Source organism: Zalophus californianus, chromosome 4 (genome assembly GCF_009762305.2).
Source record: "Zalophus californianus isolate mZalCal1 chromosome 4, mZalCal1.pri.v2, whole genome shotgun sequence".
Classification (NCBI taxonomy): Eukaryota; Metazoa; Chordata; class Mammalia; order Carnivora; family Otariidae; genus Zalophus; species Zalophus californianus.
The window spans coordinates 126,477,234-126,501,455 of NC_045598.1; the positions used below are offsets into that span (position 1 = coordinate 126,477,234).

The following is a 24,222-nucleotide window of genomic DNA, read 5'->3' on the forward strand; positions in this document are numbered from 1 at the left end:
TAAATAAAACTTAAAAAAAATTAAGATAGAATAAAACACCTGAGAAAACTTGCAAATAAGAGAAATTTCTTTTTTTAAAAAAGATTTATTTATTTGAGAGAGAGAGAGAGCAAGCAAGAACAGGGGAGGGGCAGAGAGAGAAGCAGCAGCAGTCTCCCCACTGAGCAGGGAACCTGATGTGGGGCTTGATCCCAGGACCCTGAGACTATGACCTGAGCTGAAAGCAGGAACTTAACCAACTGAGCCACCCAGGCGCCCCCAAGAGAGATTTCTTTGAGTGATTAAATAATACTCCTACCCAAATAGACAAGCAGAAAAGGGTAAGAGATTCTCCAGAAGCATCCTAACTTTGGAATTCCTACCAAAAAGGGTGGAGAGAGGACTGTTGAGAATTTCCAAGTAAACTCTTGAAGATACAAAAACTAGATATGTAGCTTAAAATACATTTAATGTCAGAATATTAGAAATAAATTCTTTCTACTGCCTCTCTAATAGTTGTTAATTGTCATGTTATTTCTGGTTAAATTGACCAGCAACTAGATTTAGGTCTGAAAGTTTGTCATAAGCTTACCTTCCTTCTGTAGTTTCATTTGTGGCTAGAGGTAAGTCTTCAGTTCCAGATTTTAAGTAGCCAACACAACTAAAATGAATATGGACTTTTGTAAGTTCTAACAGTTACTGGTCGGTGGGGGGTGATATCTAAGGGATCATTAATTGTTTAAATTAGTAAAACCTATTTTTATATATTCAGAATTAAGATATTAAATATTATTTTTAATCCAGTGCTTGCAATTCCAATTACTCTCTAAAGTAGGAAGCAAGAGCACCATGGTCATTGTAACATGTCAGGCCAGATCTATGCAGAGACCAGTGTTTGTGTATTATTGTCCATTGTTGTGTTGGATATTAGTCATACATACCTAGGAGGCCAAAGAACCCCACCTGTGTTGGTCATTATAGACCTTAGATTATTAAGACAGCTCTGGATTCCAAGCTTTGCTTCAGTTAAGGAAAAAAGCAATTATGCTACAAATCCCAAATTTAAATTTTTTTCTGCCCTAAGACTAAATAGGAATCTCCTTATGTCATTGTTTAATAAGTGGTAGATTACCAGGCATCCTTCAGAAAAAATTGTTTCATATTAAGAAGGTAATTTTCTTCAATTTTCTTAACCCTGTCTCTTGATTTTAAAAATAGGGTTAAATAGATACAGAAGTCTGCAACTTACCATTCGTAAGATACTTTAAATATGGAGGAAGTTAAGCATATCTCAGTTAGATAAATTACTTTCTAAGTGGGCCAGAATGAATCCAATGTCTAGTTGTACAATATTCCATGTTTTGTTAAGTCATGAAAGTAAGGCTTCTGATTAATTTATTTTTTTTTTAAGATTTTATTTATTTTGGGAGAGGGGAGAGAGAGAGCAAGCACAAGCGGGTAAGGGGCAGGAGAAGTAGACTTTCTGCCAAGCAGGGAGCCTGACATGGGACTTGATACCAGGACCCTGGGATCAGGACCTGAGCCAAAGGCAGAGGCTTAACCGACTGAGCCAACTGGGAGCCCCTTCTGATTCATTTCTTTTTAGCATTTCACTGTGTCTGCTTTTCTTCCAAATAATATTCAGATGCTTTGCTAGTTAAAATTGAACTTTTAAAATAATAAAGTTTTTTAAATGGCATTTTTCCTATGTAAAATTAATATATATTCTAGAAAATCTGGAATGTAGAGGAAAATAAGTGTTCAAACTTAAAAATCACCCATGCTATGTTGCTACTCAGAGATCTGTAGTATTTTTACTGTGTTTTCTTCTGTTTTTTAATTTTTCTTTAATGCATATGTAGCCAAACTAAATAAATACACATTTAGTTGCTTAATCAAATGATATTGTGACAGTCTTTTTTTGACTGTAAGTGAAGTCACACTTTTGAAACAAAATAATAGCCAAAAACAATTTGTACATGAGGATATCTTCTGTAATGTTGAATGATTTTTATTTAGTTAGTTTATTTACTTATTTATTTTTAAGTAGACTCCACATCCGGGGTGGAGCACAATGCAGGGCTCAAACTCATGACCCCGAGATTGAGACCTGAGCTGAGATCAAGAGTCGGATGCTTAACCAACTGAGCCACCCAGGCACCCCTGTAATGTTGAGTGATTTAAAAAAAAAAAAAAGTTTGTGTTGGAAAAAAAAAATAGTTTATATTGGAGCCTGGGTGAGGGTTAAATTGCCAGCTCTGTTTGAAATTCTTGGATACCATTATATAAATGATTAGCATTTTTTTGAGGATTGTAAAGATTTGACTGTAGCTCTCATGATGATACTATAACACATGTATGCGTATACCAATAGTTTATATTAACTTCTTAGAGAAACAAGATGAAATTTTTTTCAGTAAACTAATAACTGAAAATCTGAGATTTCTTTCTGTATTTTGCTTAAAAGATTATATTAACCAGATTTACCTTCTAAATGTGTTTCCTTCTGTAGGACTGTTTATAAGAAGGAAGAATGTAGGGAATGTCACCTAAAAGCTCAGCAGTGTGGAGGTCTTTCATGAGTGAAGAGCCATCCTCATGTCATGATGGTTTCATGATTTAAATAGCTAGCGATTAGGGGTGCCTGGGGCGCCTGGATGGCTCAGTTGGTTAAGTGTCTGCCTTCAGCTCGGGTCGCGATCCCAGGGTCCTGAGATTGAGTCCCGCATCGGGCTCCCTGCCTCAACGGGAGCCTACTTCTCCCTCTGCCTCTATCCCTTTATCTCCTCCCCTGCCCGCTTGTGCGCATGCTCTCTCAAATAAATAAATCTGTAAATAGCTAGAGATTAATTAGGTAAGGGTGTTAATATTTGAGTGTCTTTAAGTATAAAGGTGAAGTAGAATGGTTTGGGGGTACCCTCCCCCACCATGATCACTTTCATTCTCTTTTTCCAACAAACACCCCATCTTAAGCTTTTTGCAGAAAGTTTTCCTTACTATATAGTTGAGTTTTTATTATCCTTCTCCCTCATTTTTCCTGTATTTCTCTTCCTTTTTTCATCTTTTTCTTATTTCTCCATTTTCTCTGTCTGCCTCTTTTTCTATAACTCCTAATTCTGCCTCCTGTGGTGAGGTACAAAGCAAAAAACAGGGGAATTGCATCAGTTGTATTCTTTAAAACCACAGAAGTGGGGTTAAACCTGGCCTGGATTTCCCTAAGATTGAAAACACAAATTCTTTCCCTGTGTTCCTTTTAGAATACAAGAAAAAACAAAAAGTACAATAACCAATCTGTAAACATTTTGTCCATAGAAATGTATTTTTTATGAGTGTAGTTTGCATTTAAATTTTTTTCATTGTAGAAATTGTTGCACACATACAGAAGTAGAGAGAATGGTACAAACACAGAAAACAATATAATTTACCACCAGCTGCCGCAGGTCCAGATACACGGCCATTCTCGTTTCATCTCTCTCCCTAGCCAGCCCACTGTAATGTTGAAGCAAATTTTAGACTTCGTACCTTTTCATCTGTAAATATTTTAGTATACATCTCTAAAAAGATAAAAGTTCTTTACAAATGCATGTGCACACATACACACAGTACTAGTATCACATCTGAAAATAATTAACAATGACATTTTAATATCTAGTATTCAGTTAGTGTTTATATGACTGGTTGATAAATCTGTGAAGTGTCTTTATGTCACAAAGTCTCCCCTTCCACCTCTCTTTTCTTTCTGTTACAATTTTTTGTTGAAAAAGCAGGGTCATTTGTCTACTGATTTTTCAGTCTGGATTTTGCTGACTGCATACTTGTGGTGTAGAGTGATTAATACATTCTTCTATTCTTTGTATTTCCTGACATTTTGGTAGTTGGATATATAGTTAATGTGTGTGTGTGGTTTTCTGACATCAGGCTTATAATAAAAATAAGCATTAATCCATTTTTATGACTTTACTGCCCCAAATTTAATGTCTTCAGGGCCAAGTTGTTCTTTGTCTAGGAATAAGCAAATCTGATAAACAAATGTATTAAAATATTAATAAGGGGTAGGCTAGAGCAGGGGGTAATGAAAGCAAAATTCACCAGCTTTCTTACAAAACAATTGTCATATAGAAAGAATGCAAAGATCACAACTTCTCTTGAGGTAATAAATGGTGAGTAACATGTATTCAGATCTTTACTCCAGATTCTTGTCTAAGTGCCAAAATCATCTCCATTTTACAGATAAGAAAACTGAAGTACAGAGATGTTAAGTAACTTATCCAGGGTCGCAAAGATACTAAGTGTTCTATTGGGACAAAATAGGATGATTAGTCAAACTAATGTTATTTTATTGGTGTAATTTAATATTGTATATATTTGATCATGATATCCTTAAAAGTATGTCTTATGATATATTTTCTTGAAAATCAGATTATAATTTGTTTTGGTACATGTATAACTAGAAGACTTAGAAAATTAAGTTCATGTAATGTTCTTTTTTTTTAATTCTAGTTAAAGAAACAATTTCCTGCTATGGCCCTGAAGATTCCTGCCAAGAGAATATTTGGTGATAATTTTGACCCAGGTAAGCAGTACCTTCATAGACCAGCCATAAGTGATAGTTGAAGTTTGAAGAAGTAGCTAATGTACTCATTGTGCTGTACAGTAAGTAGTACAGGGCTTCACGAAGCTAATCGATCTCATGTTCTTTGAACATAATGCCTCAGGAAGGGGCTTTCTGTGTACCACGCATTGTTTTGTTTTGTTTTGTTTTTAAAGATTTTATTTATATATTTGACAGAGAGAGCACAAGCAAGAGGAGTGGGAGAGGGAGAAGCAGACTCCCCGCTGAGCAGAGAGCCCCTGCGATGGGGACTCCGTCCAGGACCCTGAGCTCATGACCCGAGCCACACTTAACTGACTGAGCCACCCAGGCATTGTTTTAAATACTTTGCGTGTTTTAATTCATTCAGTCCTCACAAAAACCCTTTGAGGCAGGTGTTCTTATTATCATCAATGTTTTTTAGATAAAGAAACGGAGGTACATTTAGGTTAATTAATTTGCCCAGGGTCACAGCTAAGAAGTGTCAGATTTGGAAGTTAAATTCAAGCAGTCTGGCTTCAGGTAAATTTATTGGTCATTAAGGATAAATGGGGGTGTTTTTCTAACCATGAAGGACATTCTTTGTTACATCCAGAATATTTATTAAATATAAACTGTATACACAGCACCCAGCAAGCCTCTGAATGGGATACGAAGAAAATGTCCTATTGTTCACCCTTAGGAAGCCTTATGACACGTAGGCTGTCAGGAGTCTGGAGCTGTATGTCTGAAGCCTTAAGCCTGGAACTGTTTTCACTTGAATCCATATCAGTCTAGGTCACAAATGGCTACATACAGAGAGACAGAAGTCTCCTTATCCACCAGATGATCTCCTTATGCAGATGAGAAAAGCCATCTGTCTATGCCACAGCTGAACCCTGATGGGCTAGAGTGCCGTCCATCCTCATCATCTGTCTTACCTCTGTAACTAATTTGCTTGTAGCCTTGTAACCCATTAAACCTAGGATTCCTCACATGTCTGCTTTCTTGGGTCTTTACTCAAAAATAAGTTCTCACATCATGTATCCTGACTGTACATCTTCTCTGCAAATTAGCCTTTTTCCACTGTGCCCTATGAAATTCTCTTCATGATTAACTAATTCCTCTTTATCCTCCATCTTTTTCATATTTCTTTTACATTATTGCTTTAATTAAACTTAGTCTTTTCCCTGAGGCTGCTGGATCACCCCCTATAGCCCTCTCAACTGGAGGTTTTTCATTCTTTTATGCTTTATGAACCTCAGGATTGGAGAGGGTTCTCACTTCCCCTATTATGTGTAGAATTTTTTTCTCTTGAGAGAATTTAGCATACTTCATTATCATTGCCAGTCTATCTCATCTGGCTGTAGATTTTATGAACATTGGTACTTGTCTTTTTTATTGATTTATAATGCCTGGTAGATCTTGGGTTTTCAATAAATATTACTTGAATATATGAATTCATTAATATAGAGAAGCAAATAAAAAAAAGCGAGGCAAGAGAGGACCGAGTCACCACAACAGAGCCGGATTGGACATTCTGCAGAATTGATTCTGTAGGCCAGTTTTTAGCTGCTGCAGAATGCTTATTTCCCAATGAAACCTTTCACAGAAGATGTCATGCATAGAACAGATAAAAATGGAGCTGCTTTATTGGTGTAGCAGTGAAGTGTGTCTGCATAGCACAGGCTGACAAATGTCATCATGGGCAACATGTGGGTCCTAGAGTTATTTGGGTAAAGTGAATGTGAAACCGACAGTGTGCGATAACGGTAGTCACAGGCACAGAAGAGACAGGACAGAGACTAGAACATGGGCTAAGGGAATATTCTGATAGACCTCACATTAGATAATCAGAACGAGGCCTGGGGTGGAAATGAGCTACAAATGGAGCAATATGCAGGAACTCTTTTAAGGAAGACTCTATAAGAAATCTTGGTGATTGCTCAGGTAAAGGAGACATAGAGAAGGGAATGAGAGATAAGTGAGGTGTCAGGCCTGGGTGAACGAGAGAATGAATTACTGTGAAGTGGCAGAAATACATCTGAGAGGAGTCGGGAACTGTGTGTTACTGATAATAGAGACTTGAACTCAGTCTGGAGTTCTGGAGAGCCCTTAGTTGAACCTAATGGCAGAATCATTTCATTTCGTCATGGGAAGAAGATGAAGAGATAAAGACCTCTCTCTTGAGTTCTTATGTTGTAGTTTAAGAGCATGTCTCCATTTTCTTGTTTTCACTTCTTGATTCTGGTGGTTGCCAACCTAAGGTAAGTTTTATGTATCTGAAGGTAGATTTTAAGGGTTATTTCTGCCTATACTTTTCAAAAAGTTAAAATTTCATTTTGAATTTAAGTATCTTTCTGTAGAGGGCACAGAGATAACTATACTTTTTATATTCTAAATGGTTTAATATCAAGCCTTTTGCCAATAGGATCCTGAGGTCAGTATATAAACTACTGTTTTTTTGAAGTTAAAAAAAAACAAGTTTATTTTATCTTAACTATAGAAAAATAAGTGTACGAAGTACCAAAATCAGTGTGAGTCCAATAAAAGGGCATATGAAATTTAGAGACTTTGAATGTTAGAATATATAACTGTTTGCTCAGTATTTTATTTATCCAGTCACAAAAACATCAGTTAACATCAATCAGTTAAGTACCTTTCATTACACTTGTGTTAAGGGCTAGAGATAAAATATTTTTTAAAGGCATGATCCTTCAACCGCTTTTATGTAGAAACCACTTTTATTTCTCACTTTTAACCCTTACTAATTGAAGAGAAATAGATTTGTACAAAATAAAAAGACAACTCCCCATTATTGTTCTAGTCTTTGAGTTCTTCTGAAGCCTAGACATTGTACCCATCTGGTTCCTTATAAGACTTGGTGTAGGTACCAGTGCCTCAGGAAATTTTTCTTAAGTGCTAGTCCCTGGGCAGGACTGGGGAGCCTCTTCTCTGCTCTCATAGCAGGTGTGAATTCTCTGTTAGTTCCTTTGGTGTGCCCAAGTGTAGTGATTTGTTTAAATTTGTCTTCCACTAGAACTCAAGCTTCTTGAGGATAGGTACCATGTCTTAAGTAAACATTTTTGTATTTCCAGTGCCTTGTACAGGGCAAAGTGTCTAATAGGTGATTGGTGAACAAATGAACAAATGAGTGCATGCATGCTATTTTCAACTAGTCCCTTATTTTGGAAGGTCTCCTTAATATTAGGTTAAAGATTTTAAAAATCGCTTCTCTTAGAACTTACATTTTCAAATAGTTGAGGCTTGTGAATTAGGTACCTTAATTTTATTAGCCAGTCTTACTCTTTTTTCTTCTCTTTTGGATGACTTCTGTTTTGAGTCACAAAATGTTATAGCTAGAAAGAGAGCTTACAGGTCATTTAATCCTATCCCCTAGTTGACAGGTTAAAGGGGGAAATCTGTGGTTAGAAAACTAGGCAGTGGCACAAGTGAGACTCAGTTACATCTTAGATTCTGGTTCCAGTGTTCTTTCCCTGTAGTAGGCTGTTTTTAAAAATGCTGCTGCTGTTGCAATAGTATATAATAATACAATATCTATTGTAATAATACAATAATATAATAATACTAGCAGTAGTAGTGATAATAATTGTGCTGTTATTTGAGTTCCTAACTATAAAGTAGCTCTTTTACCTCTGTTTCATGCGTGAGGAAAATAGAGACTTAGCAAAGACCAGCCACCACACAGCCAATAGCAGAATTATGTTCATCCAGGTTTGTTTGTTTCTCTTTTCACTGTACTCTATTGTCTGAGTTATGCATGGTACCTTTAAAATCAAAATTCACAGTCCTTTTGTGTACATGTTATTTTAAAATTTAAAATTGCTTGTTTTGGACATTACAAAAATCTTAACCTTGTTTCCTAACCAGAAAGGTGTGAATTAGGACTAAAAAAAAAAAAAAAAAGTCTGTAGTCCCTGGGGGCTCTAAATATCCTTTGATGATGAATATAATTAGGCACTCTGGCCACCAGTAGCAGTATTAGGATTAAAACCCAAGGTCTCCTTACATCAGAGTTTGGTGATCTTTTTCCCCCCTGTCCCACAGTACTGGAAATTGTGTCCCGTTGGTTGATTTTTCTTGAAGCAGTGAAATGACAGAAATCTGTGTAGGTCATTTTCATACACACTCGGGAGACTAAAGCTTTCATTTTATTGTCTAAGCTTTGATTTCTTTTCAGTCTCTAATTGAAATTTCTTTTGAATGACAACAGATAAATTCACATAAGTTCTTAATTGGAGAGATTTTTAAAAATATATCTCTCCAGGGGCTCCTAGGTGGCTCAGTTGGTTAAGCATCCGACTCTTGATTTCCGTTCAGGTCATGATCCTCAGGGTCCTGGGATCAAGCCCCGCACAACGTGGAACATGCTTGAGATTCTTTCCCTCTCCCCCACCCATGATGCACAAGCCTATATATATATTTATCTCTAACTATAATTCTTAAAGATAGAATGTCAGCTTTATATAAATTCTTGGGACTTACCAATAATGGGCTTGTTCATTTTAGTCTTACCTGGAATTTTTTTTTTTTTTTAAGATTTTATTTATTTGACAGACCGCAAGAGAGGGAACCCAAGCAGGGGGAGTGAGAGAGGGAAAAGCAGGCTCTCCTCAGAGCAGGGAGCCCTATGCGGGGCTCAATCCCAGGACCCTGGGATCATGACCCAAGCAGAAGGCAGATGCTTAATGACTGAGCCACCCAGGCACCCCTCTTACCTGGAATTTTTAAAGATATTTGCTGGCTTAATGTTGATCTAAAAATTAAGCTTGGAATTTCCTCTAAACTCTGACTACTATAGGGCTTCTTTTTTCATTACTGACTTATTTCTGTTCTTATGTTGGGCTTTCCATAGGGCTTTCAAAAAACTATTCAGAGTCAGCAATGAAATGGAAGTAACACTTAGGCAGCATGGGCTGTAGCTCACTAAAGAAAGAAACTTAATCTCACGATTGATCTCCCAATGTAAAATGTACCTTTAGAGTAAGTATCTACAGAACAGGTTAGAGCTGCATCCCTATAATATAGCTTTTCTCTAAATATCTCAAATGTAGTCATTCATTTTAGTTTTCTCTATGTTTACTTCCTAAGTTCAGTTCCTGAAAAATAACTGTTTCAAGTGTAGTTTCTAATGTAAACCTCACCTTTGCCTTACTGTGTGGTGAATAGGAAGAATGCCTTTGGAAGAGTTCTATATGATACCTTCCTGAACTTCTTCAAGAAATTCACAGTTGAACAGGAAAAAAGTACTAAGTGCATCTAGATCTAACAGACCAGATCTAATTTATATTTGTTCTTTTATAGCCATACCTTACATTTAAGAAATGGAAATAAACCTGAGTGACTAGAAACAACCCATAATTTTGGTGACAAACATTGTACATTAAAACCTTTATTGAGTAGAAACCATTTTACTAAATCAAAACTCATTCTTGAGTTGAATATTGTTTATAGATTTTTATTGAGACATGCAGCCAGTGAGACACTTTTTCAAATATCCTGTTTTTTTCCTTTTTTAGAGTATATTTCTTAAGAATTTGGGTTTAGGGTGATAGATTTGTAAACCCACAACAACAAATAACAACAACAATAACAAAAATTGTAATAAAGATTGCGCTCTTTCTACCAGGCATTTTACTGTAAATTTATATGCACTGTCTCACTTAATCCTATAACAGCATTATGAGGTATAAATGTTAGTTATCCTCATTTTACAAGTACGGATTTAAATCTTAGAAAGATTCAAGGCCAGTTAAGTAGTAAGTAGCAGAGATAAAGTTTTTTAATTCCAAGAAACTTTTGTGCTTTACCTTTATTGCTAACCTGCTGATGCATAATCCTTAATTATCAAGTCAAAACACTTTGAAGCTTCTAGACAGTTGTTCTTTAGAAAATTGTTCCATTGTGTTTTTCAAGGGATGTTTAGCAGGGGGAGTTTTTTAGCAGCTAAGTTTTGGTGATAAACAGTTGCAAGGATTTCCAGTAATTCTTGTTACTTTTTTAAATTAGTACGATTTTCCATCACCAGTGTCATAGTATTAATTTTTATTCATTATCTGGTTGTACTTGAGTCAGACAAAGCAAGGCCCCTCCCCAAGTTTTGTGGTGAGTCTATTTAGAACCTAAAAGGGCATTTCTTTGGAGAGTTTTCTTTTGGGAGGTATGTTTTCTGCTTGATTTTAATTTTATAGTCATTGTATTTATAGATTTTTATAGATTTAAATATATACATATATTTCTAAGTATTTCTTATTGTATATCAAGAAGCATGAATTAAGAAATAGCTTATTGAGTGGCACCTGGGTGGCTTAGTCGGTTAAGCGTCTGCCTTCGGCTCAGGTCATGATCCTGGGGTCCTGGGATGGAACCCTGCATCGGGCTCTCTGCTCAGCAGGGAGCCTGCTTCTCCCTCTCCCTCTGCCACTCCCCCTGCTTGTGCTCTCTCTCTGTCTGTCAAATAAATAAATAAAATCTTTAAGAAAAAAAAAGAAATAGCTTATTGATCAAATTGGTTGTCCATTCTTATATAACTATATTGATGATAATTACATAATCTGACATAAATAATCCTAATAGTTTGTCTCTCTTGACAGATTTTATTAAACAAAGAAGAGCAGGACTGAATGAATTCATTCAGAACTTAGTTAGGTATCCAGAACTTTACAACCAGTAAGTAATTTTCATTGTGTTTTGAAGAGGTGCTGAAACCAAATCTAAGAATATTGAATAAGCTACTGATCTAGATTTTATACATTCTGTAGAATATTGTGCTGTATATGTTTGTAAAATCCTCAAGCAGTTTTCCCCTGGTGTCCTTAATCTCCTTTTCCCTCCATCAGCTCAAGACCCTAGTTATTTTCTTTCTTCCTTTTGTACTTGTATTAGTTTTTTAGATTAAACTTGAAAGAACATTACATAGTACACAGTTAAGACGTTTTTCTAATTATATTCAAAAAGCATTTGTTAAATCACTATATTGAACAGCTAAAACTAATATTACACTATATGTTAACTCCCTGGAATTTAAATAAAACTTTTTAAAAGAGCACTTATTAAGTGCCTGCTGTATGCATTGATAAGGTAAAGAGAGCCTTCCAGAGGCATAGGCTCCCTGTCTAGTGGGAGAAACAGACATATAAACAAGCAATTAAAGGTAGGAAAGTTTTATGATAGAGGTGCTAGAAGATAATGGAGAAAAACGTGGCCACCTTTCCTTGGCCAGAGGGCAAGCAGGGCTTCCTGGGATTTAAAGGATGTGTAGTTGTTCAAGAAAAGGTAGGGAGAGCATCCAGGCAAAAGGGGCAGTACATGTAACAGAATCTACAAAAAGCCTGACATGTTGACACTTAAGTGTTTACATTTCACGGTGACTAGACTACGGAGTAGGTTTTCAGAAAGGAGATGAGGCTGAAGGAGTTGGCAAGGGTCATGTACACACGCCACCATCCTTGTTCCGCCTGGGATGGTATTCTGTCGACCCAGACAAGGTCTCCAGGCCTTCTCCACATAGCATTGCAGACAGCCACTTAACAGGAAGGTGCTTTCCCGGCCCTGTGTGTGTCTCAGGCTAATAAGCCAGAAGGGTGGGTCCTATCGGAAATACAGGTAGATCTATGGTTTGAGATGTGTTTTCATTTTTGAGTCTGGTAATTAGTTCATGGATATTCATTATAATTATTAATTTTAATTTACATATATGTTACTTTTTTATTTACATAACGTATTATGTTCTTAGAAGAATAGAGAGGATAAAGTAAAATATCTTGGGAGCTTTTCCATAGCTGTGTAGACATGAGGGTTGCCTTATGGATGGTGATGCAGACGTGACACACTTTAATAGTCCTTTCAGAACCACAACACTGAAGGACTATATTTTTAGCAGTTGTTCTAAAACCGGTGACTACCATTTGTATAGTTCTTCACAGCGTGATTACTGAAGGTTTCTACCATTCTGAGCAAGTCCTCTGACCTCCTTTTTTTAACTTAATATAACTTACTAAATTAGTAAAATACTAGAACTGGACCTCCTCTGACCAAGGTCTTCTGCCTAGTGCTTTGGATTTTCCCTGTTGCTCACAAGGACAAGGGTTGGGAAGAGGTGCAGCACCTCTGGTAGCTCTGGGCTTAGCCAGTGCATTGAGGAGCAGGTGCCTTTCCATTCTGGGCCTTCAGCAGGTAACGAACAAAATCAGGGAGGATCCTTGAATTTGGTATTTGTATGTCGGTCTTTTCCTCAGTAAAAGAGTGTTTTGTGATTTGGCTCTCTGAATAATTATTTTTTAAACATTATGCAGCCACTCTGGAAAGCAATATGGAGGTTCCTCAAAAAGTTGAAAATAGAGCTACCCTGTGACCCAGCAATTGCACTACTGGGTATTTACCCCAAAGATACAAGTGTGATCCAAAGGGGCGCCTGTACCCCAGTGTTTATAGCAGCAATGTCTACAATAGCCAAACTATGGAAAGAGCCAAGATGTCCATTGACAAATGAATGGATAAAGAAGATGTAGTGTGTGTGTGTGTGTGTGTGTGTGTGTGTATACAGCCATCAAAAAATGAAATCTTGCCATTTGCAATGAGTGGGATGGAACTAGAGGGTATTACGATAAGCAAAATAAGTCAATCAGAGAAAGAGAAGTATATGATCTCACTGTTATGAGGAATTTGAGAAACAAGACAGAGGATCGTAGGGGAAGGGAGGGCAAAATGAAACAGGAAACCAGAGAGGGAGACAAACTATAAGAGACTCTTAAATCTCAGGAAACAAACTGAGGGTTGCTGGAGTGGAGGAGGGTGGGCAGGATGGGGTGGCTGGGTGATGGACATAGGGGAGGGTATGTGCTATAGTGAGCACTCTGAATTGTGTAAGACTGATGAATCACAGACCTGTAACCCCTGTTAATAAAAAAAAATTATGCCTTTTTCCTAAGACAAATTCTAGGTATTCAGCTTAGATCCACCCCCTAACCATTAATTTTTGCTATCTGCCCTTGAGATTACTCAGATTGTCATATTAGTGGCTTGTTTGAAATACAGTTCCTAAACCAAGAAGTTGAATTTGTCTTCTTTGACAGAGCCTTACATGGAATAAATATAGAACAAATGTTGCTGGTGATTATTTCTCCTCGCATTTTGAAGTGTTACAAAGAACCTCTACCACTATATATTAAATTCTAAATATTCATTCTGGATCTGGAAGTATAACATTTTAAAGATGTTATATTTGGTATTAAAAGTCAACTAAAAGCAATTTGATTATTTTCATTTTAACATTACACCATAAAATACACAATTCTTAAGTATACAACCTGATGGATTTTTATGTACATATACACCCTATAACTGCCACCATTCCATTCAAGGTAGAGAACATTTATAGAATTCCAAAAATAAATAGCCAAGAGTTTTTTCAAACTTAATTTTTCACTGACATTTTCTTTTTAATAAAAAATGACATTTTGTATTTTCTGGATCTCATCTTGGTGTTAACAGAGCTTTGTTAATTTTCACACTTTTAATTTATATATCAAACTATAAAATTGTACAGATTTAAGAGAGCAAGAAGAGAAGCCAATCATCAAGTGTATCTTGAACACCTACTGTGTACCTGTTACTCCTGTGTTAGGGAAATGCACTTTAAAAGTACCTTTACTTAATGGGGTGCCTGGCTGGCTTAATCAGTGGAGCATGCGACTCTTGATCTTGCAGTTGTGAGTTTGAGCCCCATGTTGGGTGTAGAGATTACTTAAAAATAAAATGTTAAAAAAATAAAATTATCTTTACTTGCTTATTTTAAAACAACTTTACTAAAATTTATTGTTAAAATTATTTAAAAACTGGAATAAGATAGGTTAATATTTATTTCCTGGATTTCTAGATTTAAAAAAAGGGTTTTCTGAGCGTATCAGCAGTGCATGATGTATTGTAAGATAAAACAGTGACAAATTTGACTTAAAAACTTTTGAACCCGATATCACAAGTGAAATTAGAAACCAAAAATGTAGAAAAAGATTCCCATAGTAAAGGACAGTAGATAAAATATACTTAATATAGAAAGAGCTTGTACAGGTAGGACACACTTAAGACACCAGAAGAAATGGACAAAGCACATTAATGATGTATAAAAGAGGAGATACAAGTGGCTGATTAATTACCAGAGAAACTGAATATTTCCTTATCTATTTAAGAAATGCAAATGGGAGTAAAAATACCTTATTTGAGCTTTATTGCAGTATAACACATATAGAAAGGAGCACAACTCATGATTATACAGGTTAATGAACTATGAGAAAGTGAACACATCTGAGTTGCCACCTCCCAAGCCAAGAAATAGAACATTACCAGCACACCTGAAACCCCTCACATGCCTCCTCTCAATCTCTGTTCCTTCCCTCCTTCCCAGAGGTAATGATTCTCCTGATTTTTAGCAGGATAGATTAAGGGGCCATTGTTGTACTTTATAATACATGGAATCATACAATATGTGTTCTCTATCTGGCTTGTTTTCAACCATGTGAAAGTCATTTATATTGTTGGACATAGCGATAATTTGTTGATTTCCACTGCTGTATAATATCCCATTGTATGAATATACTCCAGTTTATCCATTTTACTGCTGATACACATTTGGGTTATTTTTATTTTGTTACGAATAATGTTGCCATTAATATATCTTTTCGTGCAATGTGCAAACATTTCTGATGTATTTGGAATAGAACTTCTGGGTTGTAGGGTATTATATATTTAACCTTAAGGGATAATGTTAAAAATGTTTTCCAAAGTGACTGTACCAGGTAATACTTACACTATCTATGTCTGAGATCACACTGCTCACCTCACCAACACTTAGTATTGTTAATCTCTTCAATTTGAGCCATTCTGGTGAGTGGGTTGTGGTATCTTACTGTTGCATTTCTCTTTCACTAATTACTAATGAAATTGAGTGCCTTTTCTTTAAATTACATATTTTTACTTAAATTATTACAGATAGTAATATAAACTAATATTTAATGCTAATCAGAGCTGGAGAGGGTCTTCAGGATGTTCATATACTGCTGGGAGAGAATAAATCAGTATAACCTCTCTGGAAATCAGCTTAACAAACTATTTAAAGCCTGAAAATGGTTTGTAATTCAGACCAAATAATTTTATTTTTAAAAATTTGTATTGAAAATCCTAAATGCAGTTCTAATGTTATGCACAAAGATTATCATTGCAACATTATTTGTAGCAGTGAAAGTTGTATAGTAAAAAGTTAGAGGCCATCTAAATATTCTAAAGTGAAAGAATCATTGAGTAACGTTTAGTGCGTTCTTATTATACAGCATCATACATCTATCAAAAGTGACTGTTTACAAACATGGGGAAATGTTTATGATGTAATTTTTAGGCAAAAAAAACCCCAGTAAGATAAAAATATTTTAAATACAGGGTGGTCTTAACAGTGCAGGAAAAAAAAATTGAAATAAAATACCACCAAGATTAGTAATAGTTGCCTCTGTGTGGTAAGATTGAAGATCCTCACCCTCACCTTTAAAAAAAATTTTTGTTGAGATAAAATTCACATAAATATAATTTACCCTTTTAACTGTTTTTAAAGTATACAATTTTGTGGTATTTAGTATATCACATTGCTGTACAACCATCACAACTATCCAATTCTGTTGCCTCAAGGCTAATCTAACAACATCACTCCAAAGAGACTACAGTTGACCCTTGAACAACATGGGTTTGAACTGTGTGGGTTCGCTTATGCATGGATTATTTTTTGGTAAATACAGGACAGTGCTGTAAATGTGTTTTCTCTTCATTACAATTTTCTTAATATTTTCTTTAGGTTACATTGTATATATATGTAATATGTATGTTATGTATATATATGTATTACATATATATTGTGTATATATGTAATGCATATAACACAAAATAAGTGTTAATCAACCGTTTATGTTATTGGTAAGGCTTCGGGTCAACAACAGGCTGTTAGTAGTAGTTAAATTTTGGGGGAATCAAACAGTTACACATGGATTTTCAACTACATGGGGCGTTGGTGTCCCTAACCCCCATGTTGTTCAAAGGTCAACTGTACTTTTGAATTTCTCCTTCCCCCAACCCTTGGCAACCACTAATCTGCTTTTCTGTCACTGTGGGTTTGCCTATTCTGGACATTTCATATAAATGGAGTCGTATAATATATGACCTTTTCTGTCTTTTTTTTTTTTTTTTGGCCTAATGTTTTTGAGGTTCATCCATGGAGTATTAATGTGTCAGTACTTCATTCCTTTTTATGACTGAATGATATTCTTTTGTATGGATATGTTACATTTTGTTTGTCTATTCATTTGGGTTTCTACTTTTTGGCTATTGTGAATAATGCTGCTGTGAACATTTGTGAGTTTTTGTGTGAATATGTTTTTATTTTTCTTGGGTACATACCTAGGAATGGAATTGCTTAGTCATATGGAAATTCTATGTTTAACTTTCTGAACTGCCAAACTGTTGTCCACAGTGGCTCTGTACGTTCTCACCAGCTCTACTGTTTTTAAAAATTATTTTTCATCTTTCTGAATTTCTACAATGAATGTATATTTTATTTAATCATTAAGGACAATTTGAGGAGGAGGTACCTCAGATACAGAGATTAAATTATCCCTCAGGGATGTCATTAATGCAATCATGTCACTGAATTAGTGCATTAAGGCCCCTCTTGGGGGCACCCGGCTGGCTCAGATGGTTGAGCATCTGCCTTCAGCTTGGGTCATGATCCCAGGGTCCTGGGATCGAGTCCCACATCGGGCTCCTGGCTCAGTGGGAAGCCTGCTTCTCCCTCTGCCTCTGCCTCTCCCCCTGCTTGTGCTCTCTCTTTCTGTCTATATCTCTGTGTCTCAAATGAATAAATAAAATCTTAAAAAAAAAAAGGCCCCTCTTGTATTTTAGTCTTATTTTTTTCTCCATGTTTGATCTTCATTCCAATTTTAGTATATGTGCTGCCGAAGCGAGCACTTCGTGTTTGATTTTCATACCCATCTCTTCATCCTTCCTGTTGATACCCACTTTCATATATTTGTTATGTCTTTGGAATTTGCTTATTGGGTATTGCTTCATGTGTGTGAATATTTAATATATATACAAAAATGATACTGTACTACCTTGTTTCTGACTCTTGAGTAGAATTCTCTGTGGGCAGTGACCGTAGCTTTCTTACTAATTTCTTTAGTGGTAGATGCCTATTTTACTTCTGATTCACTACCAGAGAGAAAGTTACAATGAGTATCCTAGTCACGCATCTTTCACTGAACCTGCACATGATTTATTTTTTGTGGTTTATTCCTAGAACTGGAATTTCTGGGCCCAGGAAAAATGCAGATACAGTTTCACCAAGTATTGCCAAATTCCTTTTCAGAAAAGTTGCCTCATTTCACATTCTTACTAGCAATGCATGAGGGTGTCTCTTTCCCTATATCCCTACCAGCTTCTGATATTATCTGTCTTTCTAATTTTTGCCAGTTAATGGACATAAAGTGGTATTTCATTAGTGTTTTAATTTTTATTTCTTTGGTTATGAATTAAGCTAGACATCTTCCTTACCATTTGGGTTTTTTCTTTATGAACTGCCTTGTTTATATCTTTGACCATTTGTCTGTTGGATTCCCTATTTTTAAAAAATTAATCAGCCTGTTCCTTTTATAATATTGATGGATTGTATTGGCTTTCATACTGTAAATGCTACTGTGGTTATTTTCATTTTAAAAGGGAGAAAAGCTATAGAAATGCTTTCAAAGTCATAATAAAGTTAATTTTTGTTTTTAGTCCAGATGTCAGAGCATTCCTTCAAATGGACAGTCCAAAACATCAGTCAGATCCATCAGAAGATGAGGATGAAAGAAGTACTCAGAAGGTAGTAAGAGGGATTATATTTTTTAACAGAAAAAAATACCATTCCCCAAAGATGAAATTGCTGGCAACTTTACGGCAACATTTACTTACAATGATGTAATTTCATCCATTGTAAATTTTTTACTTTGTAGAATACATAAAAACAAATGTGTACACCTCTTACTGATTACTACTTATTATAAAATTTATAAAATGAGAGGACTTTTATGATGAAAAGTAATACATGCTAGTATTTAGTAAGGAAGAGTAGTAGAAAGTTTAGTTAGTAGAATGTTTTGAAAATAGATGTAGAGGCACCTGGGTGGCTCAGTTAAGCGTCTACCTTTGGCTCAGGTCATGATCCCAGGGTCCTGGAATTGAGCCCTGCATTGGGCTCCTTGCTCAGCAGGGAGTCTACAGCTCCTTCTCCTTCTGCCTGCCACTCCCCCTGCTTGTGCTCACTCTCTGTCAAATAAATTTTAAAAATCTTAAAAAAAAATTGATGTTATTACTTCCTTATCCCTAACCAGACCAGTAATTTTTAACATTTTAGTGGTTTTCTTTCTCATCTTCTCTTAATATATAAGGATTTTTTAGTTACCTAATTTTAATTGTACAATATATGCAATTTTATATTCTCTCTTCACTTTACCTCTTAATTTTTTATCATTATAAATCTTCATAATCATTAACATACTTAAACTGTTGTTTTGAATTTTGACCAGCAGGAAAGGCCTTTCAACCAAAATGTTAATTGAATACTTCTTCTACATTGCCAAGTTTTTATATGCAGAAGAACCAATACGCATGTGTCAGTTGGTATAACTAAGTTTTATTCCTGTAGGTACATGCACATAATCAGTATGTGTTCCAAATCAAGAATAGTATATTCTTATTTTTTTAATCATTGTGATAACAAATAAATAAATAGGATAAGCCGTGGCTTATTATAAAGATGTTTTCAGCATTTACTTTAGAAAGTGATGTGAGAAAGGTAAATTATAAAACTTAACCCAGAGAATTATTATTTAGCAATTAAAATTATAATGAAAAAGTGTATATAAATATGGCAACACCTTTATAATTAATAAATGATGAAAACTATATGTTTGCTTAATATATGAATGAAAATCAGAGGTATTGGGCTCAAGTGCGTTTTTGTCTTTATAATGTCTTATTTTGTCGTGGTTCTGTTTTTGTGATTTAAAAGATAATATGAATCAGAACCTTACTGTCTCACAGCTAAAATCTTCATTTGGAAAATAGACATATTCCTTTTTTGTGACTACTGTAAAGTAGTAATTTTGCATTTCTGATGCCACAAGAGGGTTTTCAGTTAAGAGAACTGATTTATCTTTTCCATTTGTGACGTGGTTGATCCTAGGACAACATAAAAGGATATTTTAACTTTATATCTTTGCAATTTGTCAAAAGAAAAACTGGGAGAGCATTTGTAATAAATAAGGCATATTTGTAATAAATAAGGCAAAAATATTTATGTAAAAATGTCATACAAATGGATTTTTGAAAAGAAGGATATTTAAGACCCCAGTAGATTAAGAGAAAAGGGGCATGAAGAAATACTGTAAACAGAGATGTGGGGGAATGTTCAAGCTCAGTGCCAGTAGCAAGTGAAATTTGTACAATCGAGATTTTTTTTCTCTGCCAAATTAACAAAAATATAAAGTAAATAAAATATTTCAGGACTGGTAAGGGTAAAGCACAGGCACCTTAAGGCTTTCCTGGCATTTCTATAATTTTATGCAACTCTTTTGGAAAGCAGTTTGGCAATGTGTACCAAACATGAAAATATTCAAATTATTTAGGATTTGATGCAAATGAAATAATTCTTCACACAGAAAAAAAGATTCAGGGTGCCTGGGTGGCTCAGTCATTAAGCATCTGCCTTCAGCTCAGGTCATGATCCCAAGGTCCTGGGATCGAGCCCTGCTTTGGGCTCCCTGCTCTGCAGGAAGCCTGCTTCTCCCTCTCCCACTCCCCCTGCTTGTGTTCCCTCTCTTGCTGTGTCTCTCTCTGTCAAATAAATAAATAAAATCTTTAAAAAAAAAAAAAGATACTCATTTTAGTATAGTTTATGTGAAAAATTAGAATCAATTTAAATATTCATCAAATAGTGTTTTTCCCCATATATTGTATATTTTGAAAATAAGATAATATTTTAAGTTTTGACATACTGTTACCTGAAATCAGGGTATAAAATTTTATATTCATATTCTCACAGGGATTCCAGTTTTTTAAAGTTACATAAAGACTGTATGAAATTGCTCTAATATTTGCAGAATCATGTTAATAAGGTTATAGATTTTTTAAAAGCATTTTCTTCCTGATACTTTCCATATTTTCCAATTATGAGTATATTTTTAATTGAAAAAGATGAAACTTAAAAATATTTTAAAGAATAAAATGTATGTAACCCTGATTTTTCCATGTTTTGCTTGGCAATCATGTTGAGAATATATAGGTTTAGGTTATTTGAAAAATACCTTGCCTTGCTATAGGAGACAGCTGGTTTTTGAAGAAAGAAGCTTCCCGAATTCTGGTTCCTGTTCTCTGTCACTTTTGGCCTCAGATCTGAATTTTATTTCCTTTCTCTTTTTTCATCCATAAATCTGAAACTTGGACTAAGATCTCTTGCAGTTTTAAAATATGGATAAAAAGAATCTCTTCAGAAAAGGGAGAGAATCTCAAGCAGACTCCCTGCTGAGTACAGAGCCCAACCAGCGGCTTGATCTCAAGACCCATGAGATCATGACCTGAGCCAAAATCACGAGTGGGATGCTTAACTGACTGAGTACCCAAGCACCCTGCCGTAGCTATTTATTAAGGACTTCTAAGTGGATAACTAAATTAGTAGCCAGAAAATATCTTTCAGGGCATCTGGACCTTTCCCCTTATTTAGTGAGAGAAAAATAGAGGCCAAAAGAAGTCAAGAAACTTACGCTTTTGATTAGTGTTCACTGTTAATAAATTATATCTCACTCGTGGTTTAGTTTAATCTTTAAAAATAGTGGGTAGAGTAAAAAGTTATCTGATTATATTTTCCAGTAATTTCCATTATTATTTCAGAAATGTGCTCTATTAGGAAAACCACTGCTATGTAATGAAATCTTCCTACATAGTGGTGTGATTCAGGGCACAGGTTGTCCTATTGTTTAATCCATGCTTATTGAATCCTCTTCCCTCACCTATATAAGGAAAGTTAATTAAATGGAAAAGTGATCCAGTTTTGGGGGGCCTGGGTAGCTCAGTCAGTTGAGCGACTGGCTCTTGGTTTTGGCTCAGGTCATGATCTCTTGGGTTGTGGGATTGCCCTGCATGGGGCTCCACACTCAGCAGGGAGTCTGCTTGAAGATTCTCTCCCTCTGCCTCTCCCCCTGCTCACCCATGAGCTCTCTCTCCCTCTCTCTCTGAAATAAATCTTTAAAAAAGTGATCCATCAGTTTTCTTCACATTCATTAAAAGAATAAATGTGTCAAAATTGTAACTTAGTTTGTATTATGTTATCAGATTCTCTGGAACACTATAATATATAAACAGAAAAGATTCTTCCATGTTAAAATTATGGCACAACAGGATGAATCTTATTTCATGAACCAGATTTTTTATACATTTTTTTTTTTGGTCTTGTGCTAGATTGTATGGCTATCTATATTTCTGTCTTCTGGGAGCTGAAAATGTATTACATGAAGATTTTTCATGTAAAGATATTGATAGGAAATTTCATTTCATAAGCTGGTGCCAATATTGTTATTTCATAAGAAATATATCATTATGCTTAGGAACTTTTGCCCTTTATTTTTAAAAGTAGTTTGCATTCTGGAGATTGTCTATAAGTTTCAAATGAATTGAGGTGGAAATCTATATGATATATGTCTCTAATAAGAAATTGCTTAGGTAAAATTTTTTGGTACTGATTAAAGAGAAAAATTTTTTAAAGCTTATATCTATAACTTATGTCAAGGGTAATTATGTAGGGCTATAGTAAAAGTATGCATATTTGGGATCTCTGTAACTGTTTTAATTCCCTGTATGCATAAAGAATTTCAAAGGAAATTTAATGTGAAGCAGGATTCACTACAGTTGGCTTTATAAAAAATGCTCACGTTAACAAGATCACTAGATTAACCTGATGGGATCTGGGGTTAAATTTCTAGCTAATTATTAGTGAGCTAGAATCTTTTTTTAAATTGCTTTATGGCGTAGTAGGTAAGTAAAGATTTGCTTCTAAATTAATATTAGGGATCAAATTTATATTATTGTAAAGAGAAAAGGCTATCTAAAATTTTTATTTGACTACAGTGGTGGAATTAGAAAGAAAAACACTCTTGTCTACATGTATTTGACTTGGAAATAAGTCCGTCTCCTATAATTCAATCCAGCATTAGCAGTCTTCATCATCATCATCTTATTATTTCCATATCATAAAATTAATAAGCAATTATTTGAAAATTTGAAAAAACATACAGCCATTTTAACCAGCTTTTTAAATGTAGAAATGATCCTTCATAAATTTGGGTTTCTACACCCACCTTGTCCAAGGAGCTTTCCCCAGTGTACTTCATTCATTTGACAACTTTGAGCTTTATTTCTGCCTTATTTTTCTCCTTAAAACTGCTCTTGAAATTTATCATTAAAATGATTATATTGTGTGTTTCCAAATAAGTTACTGCATTTATTAAGAATTAGGACTTTAGGCTTCTTTAACATGGCAATACATCCAATATCTATGGTAGAGTTATGTATATTTTATTTCAGAAACATTCATTGACTGATAACCTTTGAAGTGTTACCGCTTACAATAAGAGTGTTACCGCTTTTTTTCCCCGTCCCAATAGCTACACTCTACCTCACAGAACATCAACCTGGGACCATCTGGAAATCCTCAGTAAGTCTGTTTCAAAAATCCTCTAACTGAATTCTAGGAAGACCTTTTTTGTGAATGTATAAATATATACCAGTTTAATTAGACCCGTTTAACTAGAACCCTATAAAATATAATAACCATAGTTACACTGAATATAATACTATCATATGCTTGCCTGTTTTACTGCTCTAGCTTTGCATTACTTTAATAGAGTTCTGAGGAGGTCTTAAATCCACAAATTATAGTTGGGTCCTGCTGTTTTGCTATTGTTATTTTTCTAGGGTGTGTGTGTGTGTGTGTGTGTGTGTGCGTGTGTGTGTGTGCGTGTGCGTGTGTAAAACCAGTAGACTTTATTTCTCAGGAGATCTGAAGTCCAGGGAGGTATTCTGACAAAAGTATCCATGCAGGCCTAATGGATATTCTCACTGGTGCACGGTGTTTTTGGAGCAACCCTAGTTGTCAGCCAGCTTGTTCCAGAAGAGTCATGATGGACATTAGCATATTAAAGGCTGTTAAACTTGCTTTAACCAGTTCCTGCCTCCCATAGTCCCATATTTGAGCACAGGGAAAACATATTGAGGAACAGCAGGAATGGCATATATAGACTTCATCTTGAATGTCAACTCTAGCAGTTCATTAGAAGTGAAGGAAGGGGGGGAAATCGGAGGGGGGAGACAAACCATGAGAGACTATGGACTCTGAGAAACTGAGGATTCTAGAGGGGAGGGGGGTGGGGGGATGGGTTAGCCTGGTGGTGGGTATTAAGGAGGGCATGTACTGCATGGAGCACTGGGTGTTATACAATGAACCATGGAACACTACATCAAAAACTAATGATGCAATGTATGGTGATTAACATAACATAAAAAAAAAAAAGAAGTGAATGCCTAGA

The 24,222-nt window shown here is 35.4% G+C and overlaps 1 protein-coding gene across 6 annotated transcripts in view; it reads left to right on the top strand.

Moving 5' to 3' along the window:
* Nucleotides 1–24,222, top strand: part of LOC113935294 (serine/threonine-protein kinase Sgk3) — a 139,251-nt gene that overhangs the window by 78,474 nt on the left and 36,555 nt on the right. For all 6 annotated transcript variants that reach the window (XM_027617079.2, XM_027617088.2, XM_027617069.2 and 3 more), the window contains 4 exons: nt 4,480–4,552; nt 11,164–11,239; nt 18,380–18,467; nt 23,302–23,351. In XM_027617079.2, the coding sequence (XP_027472880.1) occupies nt 4,480–4,552; nt 11,164–11,239; nt 18,380–18,467; nt 23,302–23,351 (287 nt within the window). The remainder of the gene's footprint in view (nt 1–4,479; nt 4,553–11,163; nt 11,240–18,379; nt 18,468–23,301; nt 23,352–24,222) is intronic.